Below are 20,827 nucleotides of genomic sequence, written 5' to 3' on the forward strand. Positions count from 1 at the left end.
AAATAATATAATATCTTTTTATTTCTCACTATATTTAAAATATTTTTTTTTAATTAATTATTATAATTTATTTTATATAAAATTCATATAATAATTAAAATATATATATATATATATAAAATGATGTTTATTGTTTTTTGCTTAATTTTAAATATCGGTTATATTTATTCTATATCAGGAAATAAAGGTGCTTGCAAATCAGGAAACTATACTGATTTTGATTTGGATATAAATAAATATTTAGGTAAATGGTACAGTGCTTATGTTAGTGAATCTTTTAGCTATATTTAAAGAACAGATATTTGTGCATTTGCTAATTATTTATTAAATTCAGATGAAACTCTAAATATTCATAATGAGGGTATAAGTTAAGAGGGAAAACATAAATCCGCTTATGCAACTGGTAAAATTGTTTCACCTGGGAAATTTAAGATAAAATTTTCTATATTTTAATTAATTCCTGCTAACTATGAAGTCGTTTATGTTAATAATGGTTATGATATTGCAGCTGTTGTAGGATGTAACGGATTCTATGAATTTGGAAGTAGTGATGTTTGGATTTTAGTAAGAGACTATAATTATGATGAAAACAAAGTTTTATAAGTAATTAGTAAAGTAAAAGAACTTGGATTTGATGTAAGTGATATAGTTAAAGTAAATACAAGCGGATGTAGTACATATTGATATTTTAATATATTAATATTAAATTACCATAATTATTATATAAATATTAAATATAAATAAATAAATATTTTATATTTATTAGTTTAAAAGTTTATGAAAGTTCATATAAATCTTTTTTATTTTTTATTATTAAATTATTTTTATCTGTATATTATATATATAAAAAATTAACTTAATTAAGTAAATAAATATTTAATTATATAATAAAATAATAATATAAAGTTATGTTAAGAAAAATATTAAATAAAATTTCATATACATATAAATATACATATAATAAATATATATACATATATATATTTATATATATATATATATATACTTTATTATATATTTATTTTAAATAATAATAATTATTGTTAATTTATTATTATTTATAATTAAAGCTTTAATTTTTTTAATAAAATTGATTTAAAGCAATATACTTTTAAATTTGAATTTTTAAATTAATATAAATTATCTTTTGTTTCTATAATATATAAAAATAATTATCTTAAAATAATTAATTATTATCGAATTATGTATTTTTTATTTAGTTTAAACTATTTTAAAATAAATAGTTTAATTTTTTGTATATAATTTTTTTTTTATATTTGATTTATATTTTTTTTTTACTTTTTACTTTTTCTTTTTTTTTATTTTCAAAATAAATATTAATAATTATTATTTAAGATTTTTTATATTATAATTTTTTTTATTTATTTTTATTATATTATTTTTAATTTCCAATATATTTAAATAAAGTATTTTTTAATATATTTTTATTAAAAATGGCATGTTGTATGTAATCAAAAATTGATGGTGATACTCTTATAGATGATTTGAATTAATCAATTGAATAAGAAAGAAGTAAAATCCTATCTTATTTTTAAGAAGCATAATTAAATTAAAAATACAATTTAATGAGAGGAGGTTGTGTATTAAAAACTAAAATAGGCCCTATTTAATTTGGAATGCCCCCTGAGACAGTTAAAGATTCAATAAATTTAAACTAAGAAGTGCCTACATATTATATTTATCCTTCAACAAGATTTGATACAAAAAATGGAGTAAATTTAGCTGAATTTGAATTTCCTGCTTATTTTAATTTTTTTGTAAAAAGAAGAAAAGTTAATCTTATATGCACTTTAGAAGCAGAAAAAGTAACACGTACAATTTTTTAAGAAACATTATTAGGACCATTGTCATTTGAAGTAATTTATAAATACATAAATAGCTTATATTAATAGAAATTAAAATATTTAACATATAAGATTTTTTTAATATATTTTCATTTACATATAAGATTATTTTAATATTAGTTTATTTATCAAAATTATAAAATTATTATATCTGAAAATAAATAGATTATTAGATATAAAAATAATTCAAAATAAAATATTTTAATTCATTATTAAATTTTTATAGAATATAGCTGAAGAATATTATTATACATATCCATAAGATGGAATACCTGATTTTTATAAAGAGTTAAAAGTTTTCGCTAAGGTAAATACACTTAAATAATATATAATTATAACAAATAAACAAAAAATTAAAAATAAGAATCCTATGAATCCTTAAGAAGCACTTACTATTGATACATTAATAGACTTTATAATTTTTGATGAAAAAGGAATAGCAAAAATTTAATAAGGAGAAGACAAAATTGAAATTCACAAATAAAATGGCTATTTTATGATTTACCAAAATGGAGTATAATTAGAATAAATCCTTGACTAAGTTATTCTCCCAGAAAACTCTAGAATTAAATAAATTAAAGGAACATAATCATTAATTCCTGATATATAAGACTAATCTTCTGATCATACTAATATGCCTTACAGCTAGCATACAAGCTCATTTAATCACGATAGGATTTCATTGGGTAGTCCTTCAAATATAAATAATATTACAGTATGGAATGATACACATTGTTAATTATAAGGCATTTCTGATATACAAACTGTAGGGATGGATTAAAATATAAGTATTGTCCCACCAGATTTTGGAATAACAGTATTGGGATCTTCCCATGGTTTCGATGCTAAAGGGAACACTACTGGATTTATAATCTGGGTTTATAGGAAAGGTATTATGATAGACCCTCCACCTTTTTCATCTTAATATTTAAAGAAAATGGGAATCCCAAGTGTTTCGATTTGTACTATTATACTTACCCACTGTCATGCTGATCATGATGCTGGAACTTTTAACAAAATTTTAGGTAAGTTTTTATTTTTATTATAATATAATATTAAATATAAAATTTTAGATTAAAGTAGAATAGAATTAATCACTACTAGATCTATAATGAATAGCTTTATGAGAAAATATACGGCTTTAAGTGGAATGGGAATGGAAGAACTTAAAGATTTATTCTTCTTCAGACCTGTGACTTTAGGGACATTTCTAAATATACATGGTTGTTAATTTAAGTTCTTTTATGCTTTCCATACTATTCCTTGTATTAGATTTGATTGTTATTTGATGGGAAGATCAATATATTATTCCGCTGATACATTTTATAATCCTGAAAAACTCAAAGAATATTACGATTAAGGTATATTTGGTAAAACACGGTATGAATAATTAGCGAATTTAAAATTTACGAGTGATATAATTCTGCATGAAGCCGGAGTACCCCCAATTCATACTCCTTAGACTATTTTAGCTGCACTTCCTAGTCATATTAAAAATAAAATGATGCTAATTCATATTGCGGAGAAGGATTTATTAAAAAATAATGGATTAAAAATTGCTAAAACGGGGATTGAAAACACTATTATTTTATATCCTTCAGAATCTAATAATAATATTAATATGCTTAGAAGATTAGAGTTAATATCTTCTATTGATATTTTAGAAAATTTAACTAGTAGAAATATTAAATGGTTACTAGATTCGTTATTAGAAGAGAAATATAAACCTTAATAAATTGTTTTTAAGGAAAATACTATTGGAAATAAATTTTATATTATTGAAAATGGAGTTGCTAGAGTTTACTCTAATAATAAAAATAATTAGTATTTTGTTAAAAAAAATACATATTAATTTAAATAATATATAAACTTAATAAATTATAAAGATTTGAAAGATTTTATTAAACAGGAGAATATTTTGGCGAAACTGCTTTAATTTGTGATGGTGGGAAACGAATTGCAAAGTAAAAATAATTAATTTATAAATTAATAAAATTAAAGCAATTTTATTTAGTGTTTAAGCTGTGACATAATTAACATTACTTACTCTTGAAAAACATGACTTTAAATTTATTTTTGGTGATTGTCGTGGAGGAGATGGTCCTGTAATTAAAAAATTTATGAACTTAACACATGCGAGATAATCAAATGCATTATATACAATGTATAGGTAGAAATACAATTTTTTAATTTATTTTATTAAAAAAATAATTTAATTTAAAAAAAGAAATTCGGTTTTTAATGAAATGGCTTAATCTCAAAAAACTTAACTTGAAATGATTATGAATGAGGAAAATGTTAAAAAAGGATAAATAATGTGGAAAGTAGGAGAACAAGCAAATTTTGCATTCGTCATTAAAGAAGGAAATTTCTAATTTATTGATTGTCCGGAAGAATAATTAGATTATCTTGAAAAAGGAACTTTTGTAGGTGAAACAAAAGCTATTACGAATGGATTAAGTTTAACCACTTCAATTTAATCAAATAAAAATGGAAAAATATTCAAAATTTATAAAGATGATTTGATTCAATTTTTAAATAAAAATCCTGGACTTTAGTTAATTTTTTAGAGTTAAAAATATATTGAATGATTTTTTTTTTTTTTTAAATGTAAAATTATAAAAAAAATATAAAAAACAGTTATAATAAATTATTTTTTATTTAAACAAAAAAATTCTGCTTTTAAATATTAAAAAAAAAATTAATAAATAATTATTAATTTATTAAACTTGATTAAAATATATATATATTATTTATATTAAAGAGAAAAAATACATATTTATATTTCATTTCTTAATATAATTATTAAGTAAAGACTAAATTTAAGGATCTAAATAATTTTAAGCTCTTGTTTAATATTATTATTTAATTTATTCTAATTTATCTTAATTAAATATATCCGATTTATTTAAAGTACTTCTTCCATTTTTATAGCTATTATCATAGCAAATAGATTAACTTAAATATTTTTATTTTATTTTTCCTTATAATTCCTATTATTGTAATTATTATTATTATTATTATTATTATTATTATTATTATTATTATTATTATTATTGCTATTATTATTATATTTCATTTTATTTTTCAATATAATATGACTATGAAACAGGTTTGTTTCCATATTTTTATTCAATTTAATAAACTAAAGTGTTATTCGAATTATTATTATTTAATTTTAATTATTCTTGTTACTATTAACTTTTCAATAAATTATTACTTGTATCCATTGATTTTTTTAATAAATTATTACTAGCATCCATTGAATTTTTCAATAAAATATTATTTGCATCTTAAGAGAGATATTTAGAAGCATAATCTATTGGTTTACTAAAATTACTTTAATTACTATTTTAATTATTTATATTATGTAAATTCCCTGTACTATTTTATTATTATTAATTTTAATTATTTAAATTATTAAATTTGCCTGTATTATTATTTAAATTACTATAACTATATTATTATTATTATTTTGAATTTAAATTAACTAAATTTTCAGTAGTATTACTTTATTATTAATTATTATTATCTTTGTTAAGTAAATTTTCTGTATTATTTTTTTAATTCTAAATAAAGACCCGATTTTGTTAAGAATATAAGCTATTATAATTATTACTTTATTCTTAATCTTCATTTAAATTAATAGTTTGATTATTCTAAAAAACTTCACTTTTAGATAATTAATTTTTTTATCTATTAAGTTATTTCTATTTTATTTCTTCTATTTATTAAATAAGTTTTTAATCTAATTCTCTTTTTTTCACAAAATTCTAATCTAATGCACCTAATTTGGCTTTTTAAATTTAATTAGACTAAAAATTCACATAATCATTAAAAATTTACAAAGAATTATTCACATTGTTATTATTATATGGTGATTCCAATTTCTAAAATGGAATATGCCTTGGAGTTGGTGATTTATCTCTACCAGAAAAAGAAGCTTGATAATCATAAGGATCGTCTTCTTTATTTTAAGCTATTTATGGTCTTTTAGCAAACTAAGAAGTTTTTTATTATTATTGTAATAGTTGATGTTCTAAAGGCATTTTTTTATAATTATCATAATTATTATAATCTACATTAGAAGATTATTTTCTTGGTCTAATAACACTAGAAGGGGAATTAAAGGACTTCGTAATAACTTCGTTATTTAATAATAGTCTTTTTTACGATTCTAATATTTTAGGAAGGAATTCTACACTATTTATATCTATTTAACTTTCTTCTGATTAGTTTTTTTCTTTTTCTGTTTTAGTTTTTTCTATATTATTATTTAAAGTTGATATTTAATTATTATTTTGTTAATAATTTAATGTATTTTAGAATAAAGTTTACATTGTATTCTTAAGTTGTTAAGCATTTTGTATATAATCTTAGTCTTTTTATTTATTTTATTATTATGTATTTTACTATTAATTTTAAGTTATTTTTTCTTTAATTATCTTTGTGAAGTTTTTTTAATCAATAATAGATTTTTCTAAAAGTTGTTAATATTGTAAATTGTATTTCATTAAAATTTAATTTTTTTAACTTTCTTACTCATTTTAATACATTTCAAGCAAAACCTATTACTATTCTTTCAATTTAGGCAAATTTTAATTTAAAATCATTCTTTATTCTTACTCATATTACCATTTTAAAGATTTTTCATGCTAATATCCTTATTATTCTGTTTAATTTAATTCTTATTAACGGTCAGTTTATAATTTTTGGGAAATCTCTTCAAAAAGTAAAAAATTATTTTGCTAAATTTAAAATAAGTCGGAATTTTCTTAAATTAGGTCAGTGTTTTGTTAATAAATTGCGGCATAAACTTTTTATAGATTTTCAAGGTTTTGTAAGCTTTTTCTTTATTCTGTTCCTTAGCGGATTTATTCAAGTTTTTGCCTGTTTTATAAATCCTTTTGTTTATTTTAGATATTGACTTTTATTAGTTCTTGTAAATCCTGGTTGGAATATTACTAATCATTAGGGTTTTAATTTTTTTTTGGGTTTCTTTTTCATTTAATTATTTTATTGATTCAAAAAGTTTAGCTTCGATTTGTAAAATTTTTTCTTTTGTTTATGAAATTTCATCGTCTAAAGCTTTTTCACCTTCATCAATTAAATCTAAGTCAATATTTAACGAAATATTATTTTAATCATTAATTTAAGTGTTAGCGTTAATGTTAGTGTTAGAATTAGAGTTAGTGTTAATGTTAGTGTTAGTGTTAGTGTTAGTGTTAATGTTAGAATTAGTGTTAGTGTTAGAGTTAGTGTTAGTGTTAGTGTTAGAGTTAGGGCTAGTGTTATAGTTAGTGTTAGTATTAGAGTTAATTTTAGCGTTAGTATTAGAATTAGTGTTAGTGTTATTGCTAGTATTAGTGTTGATTTTTGTTTATTTATTTTAATATTATAGTTACTACTAATTGTATTACAAATTTTAAATATCACTATTTTACTTTTTTTATTTAAAATAATTTTATTTTCTTAACATTTCTTTGTAAGAGGATTTTTATTTCATTTTTTCAGCAGCTTATTATCTTATGTATAAGTTATAAAGAGACATATTATCTTCATTATTAAAATCATTTAATATAGCTTCATTATTATTATTATTATTATTATTATTATTATTATTATTATTATTATTATTATCATTATTATCAATATAATAATTAAAATTTCCTAAATCTCTACACTACTTTTCTTAAAAATCTTCTATAAAACCATTAATAAAATTATTCCAATTATCTTCACATTTCCATCCATTTATTTTTCTAGTTATTTCTAAATTTTCACATATCATTACTGCATGCGGTAAATATCCTTTATTAATAAATTTATCTTTTTTATTATTAATTTAATTATAACTATAAACATTTTATTAGATGTTTTCAATTAACTTATTTTGTAATTCCAATTTTTCAAAAATATATTTCATAATCTCTTAGTTTTTATATTTTTATAAAATATAAATAATAGTTTTCAAAACTAATTAATGCATAATATTGTGTTATTCATATTTGAAAAAAATTCTAATATTTTCTTCGATTATTTAGCTTTCTTATATTGAATTTAATACTATTGGGAAATTTATTTTTATTGCAAAATTAATTATTTCGATTATTTTGAAACGTTTTTACCCTAAAATAGAGCCATCTTTTTTTAAATTCTAAACGAAATTTATCATATTCTAAGTCAAATGCTAAATAAAAGGCATTTCTTGATATTAAGACAGCATTATTTAATAATATTCACTATTTTTTGAATATGCTTTATTAAAATTATCACTACTTTATGAATAGTGCAGACATAAAGATTCTATAATATTTCCATATATGTGTATTTTTTAAGTATCTTCTGTAGATTAGAATTCAGAAAAATATTTTTTAATAAAATCTTCTTGTTAGATTATTTCAAGCATTTCCTTACCTTCAATCAAGCAGAAATATTTAATAATAATTTTACATATAATTTTAGATAAATTAAAGGATTTTTCAAGTGATATATTAAGAAAATTTTCAATCAAAGATTTTAAAATAGACAATTTTAAAGGGGAAAATTATTTTAATTCTTCTTGTATTTTTAAGTTAAATTTATTTACTTCAAAAACTAAAATTTATTCCGCAACTAAATATATTGATTAATTATAAGAATGATAAATCAATCCATTTATTACGTTTTGGTGTGAAAATACATATTAAAATATACTTTTTGGTTACAATTCTAATAAAATAAATAATAAATTCGCCCAATAACCTGATAATACTTCATTTATTTAAATATCAGATTCTATATTTTCTACAAATTTAAATAATTATTATAAATAAATGCTATTATTTTCAAAAAAAAGATCATTAAGTACTTGTATTTTACAATTAAATAAATCATGAGCTATTAATGGGTATTCGTAACCTCTGTCTATATCATCAGGGTTTGAAGATACTATTGTAATATATTCTATTAACTTAGAAAGTATAAATGATGAGTTTTTCTTGAAAAAATTGCATATAGAACTTTATTATAGTTTTAAAGAGTTTAATAATTCTTCTTAGTTATTTAATAATTGGATAAATTATTCAGTGATCGATTAGTTTTATTTCAATAAAATATTATCTATTATATTCATTTTTTTTTTTTTTTTGAAATACTAATGCGTATTTTTTTTAAAAAAATACTTATTGCTATTTTATAAAAAATTTTAATATTTTTAATATCTAATTAATAATATGATATATTTTGTATATTTTCAAGTTTTTTAATATTAAATTTTAATATATTTTTTTATTAACTTTTAAAAATTTATTTAGTTATTTTAATTTTTTTATAATTCTAGTTTAAAAATTTTGTTATTATAATTTATTATTTTTTTATAAACATCATTTTATAATTTTTTTTTTTGATTTTTAAATTTTTAAGAAGATTTTTATTTTAACTAAAATAATATTTTTTATATATTAAAATTCTTTTTTATATTAATTTTTTTTAAAAAAAATTAATTTTTTTAAATATAATTTGTTTATTTAAAATTATTTAAAAAAAAAATAAACTATATTTTAAATAACTAAAAATGTCTTGTTATAGGTAAAATAAAAAAATATTTATTACTATATAATTTTATAGACAGGTTTCAATTTATAATGATTAAAAATAATTTAGAAATGATAACGAAGAGTTATTATTTGCCAAAAGTTATAATTAAAAGTATATGGTAAAGGAAAAGAAAATTAATATTATTAATAATATTTGAGTCCACCTTAAAATTAAAAATACTAAAATAAAGATCACATTTCAACTCTTTAATAAAATATATAGTAATATAGAAATATACATAAAAATAATCCAAATTATGTAAATGCCAATCCTATTACACACGAAAGAGAACCGGTAGTATTAAATAGGCCTTAAATTAAAAGAAATAAAAATTATGATTATGCAAACATATTTTAATCTCCAGAATAAAAATTTAAATCTTCTACAAAGTATAAAAATATTATTATAAATATATATATATATATATATATATAATATATATATATATATTTTTATATAATATATATCATAAATTTAATTTTATTTTTTTTAATAATTATAATATATATAGATAAATTGTTATTCCACCATCACAATCAAATGATTTATTTTAAAAAAGACAACTTAAAGCTTCTTCTTCTTATGCTTAAAATATTGTAGAAAGAAATCCTATATTAAACAATAACTTTTAAGCTAAATAAAATTAAAGAATATGCCCTTCATCTGGTGGAGTATAATATATTTTTAATATTATTTTTTAAATATATATTTATTTTAAAAGGATTAAAAAGTATCAAATACATATTTAAAAATGCAAGAAACTAAATACTTACTTCCAGCAGATAGAAATTATTAATAAAATTCAAAAAATAAATTTTGTAATACAGGGTATATTGTATTTTTAATTATTTTATTTATATTTTTATACTAAAGGAATATATCAAAAGTTCCTTTTGTACATACTGGAGCAAATTTTAAAGACATTCTTATAAACAATGAATATGCTTTTTCTAATAAAAATGACTATACTTTGAAATGTACTTAAGTGAATTAAAAAGATAGATAAGTTAAGTTTGGTGAATTAAATTTTTAATAAGACCATAGAAAAAGAAGTTTAAAAATAAAAAATATTATAGTCAAATATATAATTTTATATTTACAGGCAACGTTTTTTTAAAAGAAGAAAAGATAGCTTAATAACATAAAAATTGAAATAAAATTTAATATATATATATATAAATTTTGAGAAAATTTCTATTTATATACTTGACTATTTTTGATTTTTAATTAATTAAGAAATAGTATATATAAATATTAAAATATATGTGTATGTATATATTAATTATATTAAAAAAAATATAAAAATTATTTCATTTGACATTAATATTACAAAAATTAAATAATAGATTTAATTTTTTTATTATTATATATAAATAAATTAAAAAAAGTGAATTTAAAAATAAGTATTCCAAATGTTTATCAAGCCGAAAATAAGAAAAAATAAAAGAATATATTATTCTTTACCAAATATTGCTGATAAATCTCACAATAAGAATTATATTTTTAGTGATATTTGTATTAAATAATAAAAATAAAAATTTTACAAAAAAAATAATTTAAATTGAGACTAATCTCTATTTAGAATTTTTAATTAAAAAAATAAAAAATAGTGTCCATTTTATTCAAGAATTATAAGATAAGAGTAAATATTGAAAAAAAATAATTATAAAATCCAATTTAATCAATAAAATAGTACTTTAAATCATATTTTAAATTAATATATTAAAAAAATTATTTAATTTTATGAAGAAGTATAAATTAAGCGATAAAAATAAAATACATATAAATGAAAAATATTAATTTTTGCAAAAATATTCCCTAGATATTTATATTAAGTTACCAAAATATATGTGAAATTTCAGAAAAAAAAAAACTAAATATAAAATAAAAGCAAAAATTATTTGAAAACATATATAAATGATAATCTAATACAGAATAATTTTAATTTTAATTTTAAGAAAAACAAAAAAGAATTTGAAAAATAAATGCTTTAATAATCTGAAAAATTGAAAAAATTAAAAATTATATAAATTAATTAAAATTAGAACTTTAAAAAGATATAAATTTAGAAGATTAAAAATTATTAATATAATAAATAAAAGTTAAAAAACTATTTAAATGATTAGAAGAAGAATAATAAAACATAATATATAGCATAATAAATAATAAGAAATATATATAATTCTATGTATAATATATTGAAAATGAATATAGAAATGAAAATAAAACTTCTTCAATTGTATAATCATATAGGTTAGATAATAGTATTTAAAAAAATGCTTTAAATATATGTATAATTTTAACAATAAATAAATTTAGAAAAATAAATAAAATTTATTACATAAATTATTTAGAAGTGAAATTAAGAAAAATATTAAATAAAATAAGAAGATAAAAATAAAAACATTCGATATATAAAATTCATATTATTTTAAAATTAAATTATTGATTTTTTTTTTTAATATTTATAATATCATATAAAAAAAAATAAAAAAAATAAAAAAATAAAAAATAAAAAAAATTAATAATATAAAAATAAATGATAGATAAAAGTGATTAAATTTTTTTAAAATCAAATTCCATTAATAATAATAAAATAAATAATAATAATAATAATAATAATAATAATAATAATAACAATAATAATAATAATCTAATAGAATTTTATTTGAAATAAGTAGTAATTTTTTTAGATATAGAGTTTTAAAATGAACCTAAGCTTTTTTAATTTAGCGAATAATTTACAAGTTAAAATACTTAAGTTATTGATGTAATTTAATATTCAATTAAAGCCTTTAATGAAATTTTGATAGATAAAGATAAAAATGAACGTTTAAATCCCAATCCTTTATTGTGGAATCTTTTTTTGGCTAAAAAGAAAAATGGGAAACCAAAATAGGATTTTCCTGCTCTTGATAATGAATAAGTTTTATCAGAATTAGGAGAATATGATTTATTTTCTTTAAGTAGCAATTTTAGTAATAAAATATTAGATAAAGATATTTACAATATAATGGAAATTTAGGAAAATAGCGAATAAGTTTAAATATAATAAAAAGATTCTATATTGGATATATATTAAAATAATATGACAAAAAATAATAATTAATATTAATCTGAAAACATAAAAGAAAAATAAAATTGCGGAATATGCTGTTGAAAAAAAATATTATTATTAATTTCAAAAAAAACAATACATAATAAATATAAATATATATATATATATATATATATATATATTTATATATATATATATTTACTTTTTTGAAATTTAAAAATATTTTTATGTTAATATTATTTTTAATTTCTAAATAATTTAATGTTTAATTTATTATCAAATATTAAATAAAAATATTTTCATTTATTAATTAGATTTTTTTAAATTTATTTTTATTAATATATCGTTTTTTTTAATCTATTTAATTTTTACTTTAATATTTTTTTTTTTTTTTATAGTTTATAGTTAAACTTAATTTTTATTTTATTTATTATTTATATATATATTATTTATAAATTTAATTAATTATATTAAATTTAAATTTTTTAATTATAATTATTACAAAAAAGTTAAAATAATTTTTACTATATAACTATATATATTCAATAAATAATTTTTAAACTAATTTAATATATAGCATATTTATTATAAATTTTATTATATTACTATTTAATATTTATATTCAAGAAATATTCTCATATTAATTTATTAATATATTTTTTTAAAAAATAGATATAAGTTATAAATAATTATTATAATTTTTAATATTTATAAATAAATTAATTATAAATCTAAAGTTTTCTTTTATTTTTATAAAGATTATATAGTATAATAAAATTTTTAAATTAATTCAAAATTATTATATATAATCAATTTTAAATTAATAAAATATTTTTAAAAAGATAATAAACTTATTTCATTATATCATTTTTTAATTATCTTAATCTTTTTAAGTTATTAATAGTAATAAAAAAGTTTATTTAAACTATTATACAGTAAATTTTTATTGATATGTGATAGATAAATAAATAACAGTTATTTGATATAAATAAAATTATATTATTTTAATTTAATTTAATTTATACATTTTTACAATATAGTCTTTTTAATTTATAAATAGTTTGTATTCGAATATATATTAATCAAAAACATAAAAAATAAAATATTTTAGAAAAAAAAAGATATTTATTTATTATATAAAAATATATATATATATATATAATATATATATATATAATTTCTATTAATTATTTTTTAATTTATTCATTACTTATTATATAGTAAATTTATTAAGATAGAATTTTTTATATAATTAATAATATACTATAAATGATAAGTAATAATATTTATGTTTTAATATTATAATATATTCAATTATATAATTATTTTTGATAATATAAAAATAATATTTTTTTATTATTATTGAATTTTAATAATTATTTTTTATATAATATTAAAATTATTGGTTTATAATATTATAAATATTATGAATGTATTTATTCTTTTTATTTATATCAAAATGTCACTATTTTTATAATTTTTAGTATATATATCTGAATTTACATTATTTTATATTAATAAAAACTTAATTTCTTTAGAGTTTATTTTATTTTAATTTTTTTTTAATTTTAATTTAATAATATTAAACACAATTATTTTATTAATGAAAAAAATATGAACAATAAATTAAGATAAATTTTTTGCACACATTTTTTTTTTTGTATAAAATATAAATGATGCTTTATAATATATTGATTTGTTTCTTTACCATTTAAAATGATTTTTATTTGAAAATTTAATAATTATATTTATCAAATTTGATAAGAATTTTTAATAATCTTATCAAATTTATATACATAAATTAAAAAATTATAAACTAAACAAAAATGAATTATTGTATATTTTTCTTCATTTATTAAATAATTTTCAATTTTTTAAAAATTTTAAAAATTAGATAATATACATTTATTTTAATTTTATAATTTAAAAATATTATTTTATAAAAACATGAAATTTTATTATATATATTGCTTTTTTATATAAGCGAATTTTAATTCAGGATAAACTTGATGATGTCAGCATATAATACTATGTCCGCCCATCGCAAATATCATCAATATTTAATTTATATATAATTATTATTTTTATATATTTTATATTTACATCACTTTTTTAATTTTTAATTATTTTATTTTTTTAATAATTATTTATATATTTATTTATTCTTATATATATTTAAAGAAAAAAAAAAAATTAAATTTATACCTATATATTTTATTAATACAAAATTTATATAAATGATTATTTATAAAAATAATAAATATTTATCATTAAAATTAAAATAATAATATATTAAAAATAATTTAGGTTAATATTATTAATATACAATATTTTATTTTTATATAAAAACTCAATTATTTAAATAAAATTTTTCTATTATATTATTTTAAATAAAATAAATATATTATTTTTGTTAATTTAAAAATAGTAATTTTATTTTAAGAAAAATGTAAATAAAAAAATAATAATATTTATTTATTTAAATTAAATATTAAAAAAAAAAAAAGAGATCTAACATTTAAAAATAAAAAAATAAAATAATTTTTATATTTATTGCAATTGTTTCTTCTAATGAAATTATATTTCTATAAAAAAAAAGTAAAAAATATAATTGAATTTCAAATAACAATTTTTTTGCGTTCAAGTTCTGCTGTATATTTTTCTGGAATATCTAATTTATGTAATTATTCTAGTTTTTGTTCTTTTATTTATTCCAACATTCTTTTTTATTATGATAATTAATCTCTAATTTTCTTTCCTTCCTCCAATCTACTTCTTTAATCTTATTTAAGCTTTTCTTCATTCAAAGCTATCTACTTTCTTAACTATTCTGCATGTTTTTTAATTTAATTTTCTCTTTCCTATTCTATTTTTAATTCAATATCTCTTTCCAATTTTTAAGCTTAAATAATTCTCTAGAATTCATCTCTATCTTATTTTGCTTATTCTTATAATCTTTATTCTTTTTCGTATTACTATTATCTTCTAGCTTCCATTAATTCAGCATTTATTCTTTCTCTTTATTCGGCTTCTTTTCTTTCTTTTTCACGAGCATTTCTTTCGTTTTATTCCATTGCTCTTTTAGCCCTCAAAGCATCTAATTCTGCTTATCTATCAGTTGCCTTCTCTTGCATTTCTCTTAATCTTTATAATTCTTTTTCTATTTCATCCTTAATTCGTCTAATTTTTTGTTTTATTTTTTATTTTTAAATTTTTTTTTACTTTTGTTCTGCTAACGTTTCAGCTTCTTTTTAAGCCTTTTCTAAATTATATTTTAATATTTTTTCATCTTCAGTTATTTCTTCTTATATACGTTTTTATTTTACGAGAATAGCGTTTGAGTTTGCTTCAAAAATTTAATCTAAAAGTAATTTAGCATCAGACTTTTTTTTTAAGGCTTTATTTTATTCTTCAATTTCAAGTTAATTAATTGCTTTAATCATTAATTAACCTTCTTTTTCTAATTCTTCTTTGTCTCTTAAACGGACAAGTTCTCTTTCTTTAATTTATTCAATAATTTTGTGATGCCCTTCTCTTAATTCTTCTTTCTTTCTTTTTTCTAATTCTTCATAATATTTAATTTTTTTAAGCCTTTCAATTTCCATCATTAAGTCTTTTCTTTTTTCTTAGTTTTTTATATCATCATGAATATTTTTTTTCTCTACAAGTTATTTATCACGAATAGTAACACATTTAGCATACATAACCATTTTGTTCATTTCTTTTACATCATCTAATTATTCAGCTAATATTTCCTAAGCTCTGTTAATAAGAGAATCCTATAAAAATTGTAATTAAAAAATAAATTAAATATTAAAAAAATAAATTAATAATAAATATATATGAAATAAATATAATATATATTAAAATATATTATATTTATATATATATATATATATATATAATTTTTATTATTTTTTTACTTTAACTATTTTTTCTTCTTATTCTACTTCTGAAAGTGGAACAAGTTTTTTTTTTTCTTCTTCTATTTAAAGCATTTTTTATTTTTTTGCTTTAGCTGCTGCCATTTATTTTTCTTTTTATTCTTCCAATATTTTCTTTTGATGTAATTATTCTTCTTTTGTAGTTATTATTGCATTATTCTTTTTTTTTTAAAAATTACTTTTAATTTTACTTTTTTTTATATTTAATTTACTTTTATTCTTTATAATTCAGATTCAGGAATCAAAATAACATCTGGATCTGTAAAATCACCTTGACGCGCTTTTTTTAAAGTTTCTTATTATTATTCTGGGCTTTTTATCTTTTTGGAAGCAAAAAGAGTTTCATCAACGTTTCTTTATGTTTCTTTTATAAGCTTTGAACCAATAATTTTAGACTTTTTTATATAATCAAAAAATAATTTTAATTATGATTTATAATAAAAAAATTTGTTTTACCATTTTCTTATTTTATTTTTTTAATATATATATATATATTATTTTTAAGTTATAATTTATTATTTTCAAAAAAAAAATTACACTTAAAATAAAAAGGAAGTTACCTTTTTAAAAAAATAATATATAAATAAAAAATTATAATTACGAGAAAATTATTTAATTAATTATATTATTTTTAGATAAGAAATAAAAAATTATTTAATCTATAAATAAATAAAAAAATAGTATTAACGCATTAAATATTTTTAATTTTAATTATATTTTATTTTTATTAATTTATTATTTTTTTATTTTATTTTTATTTAATTATAATTTTTAAATATTAATATACTCCTTTATTTTGTTGTCAATAAAGGCATTCAATATTAAATGGAAAACAAAGTATTAGTTTCTCCTCCTTCAAGTAGCTGTAGTATTGATAATTATGAATTAGAAAATTGTCAAGAAGGTGAATATGATTATAATTTGAAGTATGAAGATGATGTAGAAGACGAAGAAAACGATGAAGATGATGAAAGTGATTTAGGAAATGAAGAGAACGAAACCGAATAATAGCAATAAATAGTTAAAAAATCATAAAATAGTATAAATAATGAATAAAAATAATAGATAGCAAATATTAATTTTAATTAGTCAAATAATAAAAATGATAAACTTATATAAAATGATATTTTACCTATTAAAAATGATGGAAAAATCAATATTACAGAAAATTGTTAGAAATAAACATAATAACAATAAGTAAGGAAAAACAGTAGTTTTAAAATTAGAACTTTCAAAAATAATAATAGTATTTTTACGTTTTAAATAGGAAAATAATAAAATTAGCAAATAAAGAAGTAAAAAAAAAACATTTTTTTTTTTTTTTATTTTTGATATTTAAAATAATTTTTAGTAAAACAGAAACTTTTAAGTCTATGAAAAGAAACAGTTATTAAGCTTAATAAGTTCAAAGAGAAAATAGAATTTTTATAAGTTTTTTATATTTTAAAAGACTTTAATTTAAATCAAAATTTTTAATATTTTATATAGAATAAATTAATAAACTTAAATAAAAACCTCCTTAAATAAGTGCAAAAAGCTGGATTATTATAAATGCTAAGAATAAACAAGTAATAGGTGGTTATTAAGAATCTACAATTAGAGAAATAGCTTCATTAACTAAAATGATGACTTTATTTTTATCTATATATTACATGCGATAAATGAATATAATTCCAGAAAAAACATATTTTAAAGTATCTTAACATGCAGCTAATATTAAAGGTTTTTTAAACTTTTTTGTCTATATTGCAAATTATAAAATAAATAGGAACTTCAGCAGAATTAAAAAAAGGAGATCTTGTAAGTATTTACGATTTATTACATGGTTTAATGCTTCCAAGTGGAAATGATGCAGCTATTGTTTTAGCTGAAAATTTTGGTGTTTACATATTTATATAAAGTGAAGAATTTAAAGAGAAATATGGAATTAAATCTATCAATAAAAAAAATTAAAGCAATTTTTTTTTTAATGAAAAAATAATATTATTTATTTATAATAAATATTTTTATAAAAAGGTTAGAAATCCTATAATGTATTTTATAAGAGAAATGAATAGATAAGCATAAAAATTCAGCATGTTTGATACCTATTTCACAAATCCACATGGTTTAGTACATAAAAAAAATAGATCATCAGCCTATGATGCTGGATAATTATCTTTATAAATGATTTATGATCCTCTGATTAAAGAAGTAGTATAAAAATAATAATATTAAGCTGAAATTTATGATTCTTAATAAGAATTAAAAAGAAAAATAATATGGAAAAATACGAATTAATTATTAAAAAAAGGTTTCAGTGGATTAAAAACTGGAATTACATGTAATGCAGGACCATGTTTAGCTAGTTGGTTTAAGAATAATTAATATAGTTTAATTGTAGTTCTTTTAAATTGTAAAAGTATAAAAGATAGATGGAAAGAAACAATAGAAATAATAGAATGGGCAATAAAATATTCAAAGGAAAATGAACAAAAATGATAAAAAAATATATAAAATATATATATGTAAATTTATAAGAAAATTTAAATATAAATAATTATTAATAATAATAAATATATATATATATATATATTATATGTATTTTTTCTTAATTAATATATATATTTATCATTATTTTCTAAAAATATATATTGGTCTTTTGAAAAATTAAGGAACATTATTATACATATTAATATCAGGAATAAGTTCTTATTCTAATATATATCTTTATTTTTTTATTAGGAATTCTTTGAATTCTCCTGGATGTAATTAAATTGTTTTTATGATATTTTTAAATTCATTATTTTAATTTTTAATTTTTTTATAAGATTTCCATTCCTAAAATTCTAAAATTAATAATCCGTTTTATCTTAGGCTTTTATAAATTTTCTCAAAGAGCCTTATTATCCCTTCATCTCCAAAATTAATATGTATCCATTTTGTAGTTGAAAAGCAACAAATAGTGTCATATTTTTCTGTTAAATCTGTATTTTGTATATAATTTTCCATTCTAAATTTTACGTTTTCAGGGAATTTTTTCTTTATTTCTATTTGTTAATTATTATTTTCTTCAACTAATAAACTTTTAGCATTTTCTTCCATATATAATTACTCTAAAAGATTTATTTATTTATTTTATATTAAAAAACTTTTTGGTAATTTATCTAGTTTTTATTTTAATTTATAGTATTTTTACTATTCCATTTCTTATTCATTTTCTTATTAATTTTTAGATTTATTTTATTATTTTTCTAATAATAAGCAATTATCAATTGCTTTATTTATAATATTATAGTCAATGTCCACTCCTTAAATTTTTAATGGGAAATATTTTATTGCTAATTGAAGAGTTAAAGAACCATCATTGCATCCAATATCTAATACTTCTTTATTTAAAAACCATTCTTATTTTAACACTTTTATTCTTGGATCAGCCCATTTTTTCTCATATCTATGGTTGTAGTAATTTAAAAAATTCCCGAATTGGTTTTCTTTGCTTTTTTTTAAAAGCTGTATTGTGTCCATTTATATTTTTTCATTTATTTGCTTTTAAATTAAAATATTTTCTTCTTTGTTTTCAATATTTTTTTATTTTCCGTGAATATCTTATTATTAAATTTTTGTTTCTTCATTTTTTTAGTTTTATTATAAGCTTATGTTTTTTAGTAATTACTTATCTTTATATTTTTATTGTTTTTTTTATTGTTTTTAGAGGTCCCTTTAAGATAAATTTTAGTTAAATTTTATGTATTCCGAATTTATGTTCAGTATTTATTTCCTAAACATATTTTATTATTTATGATTTTTTTTTTTTTATAAATTTAAAGATTTTATAATTTTTTTTTTTTTTTAATTTTAAAATACATAAATTAATATATATAAAGTTAAAATTTAAATGCATTATTATTATTATGTAAAATATTATTATTTTAATTTTTCTATTTATAATTTTTTATAAATAATAAATTATGTCTAATAATTATTTTTAAATATATTTCAAATATATTAAAAATTTAATTTTGTTTATAATAAACTTTTATAATAAAATTATGAAAAACTTTACTTATTATTAATTTTTTTTTATTATATTCTTAAAATTAAAAAAATAATTATATATATATTAGCTATATTACATTCTATAATCTATAATAAATTAAAAATTACCTTTTTTCTTAATTATTTATAATTATGTTTATTCACGTTTAAAATTTTTTACAATATTAAATAAACGATTATAAATATTATTAATAATTATTTTTAAATAAAAAAAAAAATGTTTTTTGATGCTGATAAATTATTTGAAGAAATAGGATTAAACTAAAGTTCTTAAAATGATATAAAAAATTTAAATACTGCTTTTGAAACATAATTAACTAAATGTGAAAACATTAATCTTAAAG

General features: G+C 16.6%; 5 protein-coding genes across 5 annotated transcripts, besides 37 other annotated features; 3 read left to right on the top strand and 2 right to left on the bottom strand. All coding sequences in view use genetic code 6, as the record gives it.

The window, feature by feature from the left end:
- Positions 1-19: part of a microsatellite that runs on past the window's edge.
- Positions 20-90: 71 nt separating this feature from the next.
- IMG5_188450 (temperature-induced lipocalin, putative) lies at positions 91-816 on the top strand. Its single transcript, XM_004027115.1, has one exon. The coding sequence runs from the start codon at positions 121-123 to the stop codon at positions 682-684; it is 564 nt and encodes a 187-aa protein (XP_004027164.1). The 5' UTR covers positions 91-120; the 3' UTR covers positions 685-816.
- A 121-nt stretch (positions 817-937) lies between these two features.
- Positions 938-1,018: a microsatellite.
- Positions 975-1,026: a microsatellite.
- Positions 1,027-1,252: 226 nt separating this feature from the next.
- Positions 1,253-1,298: a microsatellite.
- Positions 1,299-1,356: 58 nt separating this feature from the next.
- Positions 1,357-1,400: a microsatellite.
- Positions 1,359-1,405: a microsatellite.
- Positions 1,360-1,409: a microsatellite.
- Positions 1,410-1,586: 177 nt separating this feature from the next.
- On the top strand, positions 1,587-4,456 carry IMG5_188460 (hypothetical protein; the record flags this gene model as incomplete). Its single annotated transcript, XM_004027116.1, has 6 exons — positions 1,587-1,877; positions 2,092-2,890; positions 2,939-3,689; positions 3,752-3,829; positions 3,880-4,035; positions 4,093-4,456. 6 exons carry the CDS (start codon positions 1,587-1,589, stop codon positions 4,454-4,456), a joined length of 2,439 nt encoding a protein of 812 aa, XP_004027165.1.
- Positions 1,923-1,993: a microsatellite.
- Positions 4,053-4,096: a microsatellite.
- Positions 4,457-4,859: 403 nt separating the features above from the next.
- Positions 4,860-4,937: a microsatellite.
- Positions 4,938-5,067: 130 nt separating this feature from the next.
- Positions 5,068-5,158: a microsatellite.
- A 1,585-nt stretch (positions 5,159-6,743) lies between these two features.
- On the bottom strand, positions 6,744-7,416 carry IMG5_188470 (hypothetical protein; the record flags this gene model as incomplete). The annotated part of the gene is made up of 3 exons (XM_004027117.1): positions 6,744-6,769; positions 6,831-7,222; positions 7,343-7,416. The coding sequence occupies 3 exons, from the start codon at positions 7,414-7,416 to the stop codon at positions 6,744-6,746; spliced, it is 492 nt and encodes a 163-aa protein (XP_004027166.1).
- Positions 7,021-7,236: a microsatellite.
- A 36-nt stretch (positions 7,417-7,452) lies between the features above and the next one.
- Positions 7,453-7,514: a microsatellite.
- A 2,333-nt stretch (positions 7,515-9,847) lies between these two features.
- Positions 9,848-9,910: a microsatellite.
- A 456-nt stretch (positions 9,911-10,366) lies between these two features.
- Positions 10,367-10,415: a microsatellite.
- A 1,505-nt stretch (positions 10,416-11,920) lies between these two features.
- Positions 11,921-11,962: a microsatellite.
- Positions 11,925-11,963: a microsatellite.
- Positions 11,925-11,979: a microsatellite.
- Positions 11,926-11,983: a microsatellite.
- Positions 11,984-12,026: 43 nt separating this feature from the next.
- Positions 12,027-12,096: a microsatellite.
- Positions 12,097-12,647: 551 nt separating this feature from the next.
- Positions 12,648-12,699: a microsatellite.
- Positions 12,700-12,711: 12 nt separating this feature from the next.
- Positions 12,712-12,776: a microsatellite.
- Positions 12,777-13,270: 494 nt separating this feature from the next.
- Positions 13,271-13,340: a microsatellite.
- Positions 13,341-13,643: 303 nt separating this feature from the next.
- Positions 13,644-13,677: a microsatellite.
- A 123-nt stretch (positions 13,678-13,800) lies between these two features.
- Positions 13,801-13,920: a microsatellite.
- Positions 13,871-13,927: a microsatellite.
- A 117-nt stretch (positions 13,928-14,044) lies between these two features.
- Positions 14,045-14,079: a microsatellite.
- Positions 14,080-15,056: 977 nt separating this feature from the next.
- On the bottom strand, positions 15,057-16,791 carry IMG5_188480 (hypothetical protein; the record flags this gene model as incomplete). The annotated part of the gene is made up of 4 exons (XM_004027118.1): positions 15,057-15,681; positions 15,724-16,280; positions 16,425-16,604; positions 16,658-16,791. Coding segments are annotated over 4 exons (1,431 nt in total), but the record flags the coding sequence as incomplete, so codon positions are not given.
- Positions 16,293-16,338: a microsatellite.
- Positions 16,309-16,370: a microsatellite.
- Positions 16,333-16,404: a microsatellite.
- Positions 16,338-16,405: a microsatellite.
- A 350-nt stretch (positions 16,792-17,141) lies between the features above and the next one.
- Positions 17,142-17,205: a microsatellite.
- Positions 17,153-17,205: a microsatellite.
- Positions 17,160-17,218: a microsatellite.
- Positions 17,219-17,546: 328 nt separating this feature from the next.
- On the top strand, positions 17,547-18,926 carry IMG5_188490 (hypothetical protein; the record flags this gene model as incomplete). The annotated part of the gene is made up of 3 exons (XM_004027119.1): positions 17,547-17,740; positions 17,797-18,167; positions 18,214-18,926. The coding sequence occupies exons 2-3, from the start codon at positions 17,819-17,821 to the stop codon at positions 18,924-18,926; spliced, it is 1,062 nt and encodes a 353-aa protein (XP_004027168.1). The 5' UTR covers positions 17,547-17,740; positions 17,797-17,818.
- A 1,185-nt stretch (positions 18,927-20,111) lies between these two features.
- Positions 20,112-20,137: a microsatellite.
- An 85-nt stretch (positions 20,138-20,222) lies between these two features.
- Positions 20,223-20,284: a microsatellite.
- Positions 20,223-20,287: a microsatellite.
- The last annotated feature ends 540 nt before the right edge of the window (positions 20,288-20,827 follow it).

The sequence above is a fragment of the Ichthyophthirius multifiliis genome (assembly GCF_000220395.1).
Source record: "Ichthyophthirius multifiliis unplaced genomic scaffold scaff_1120509251357, whole genome shotgun sequence".
Lineage (NCBI taxonomy): Eukaryota > Ciliophora > Oligohymenophorea > Hymenostomatida > Ichthyophthirius > Ichthyophthirius multifiliis.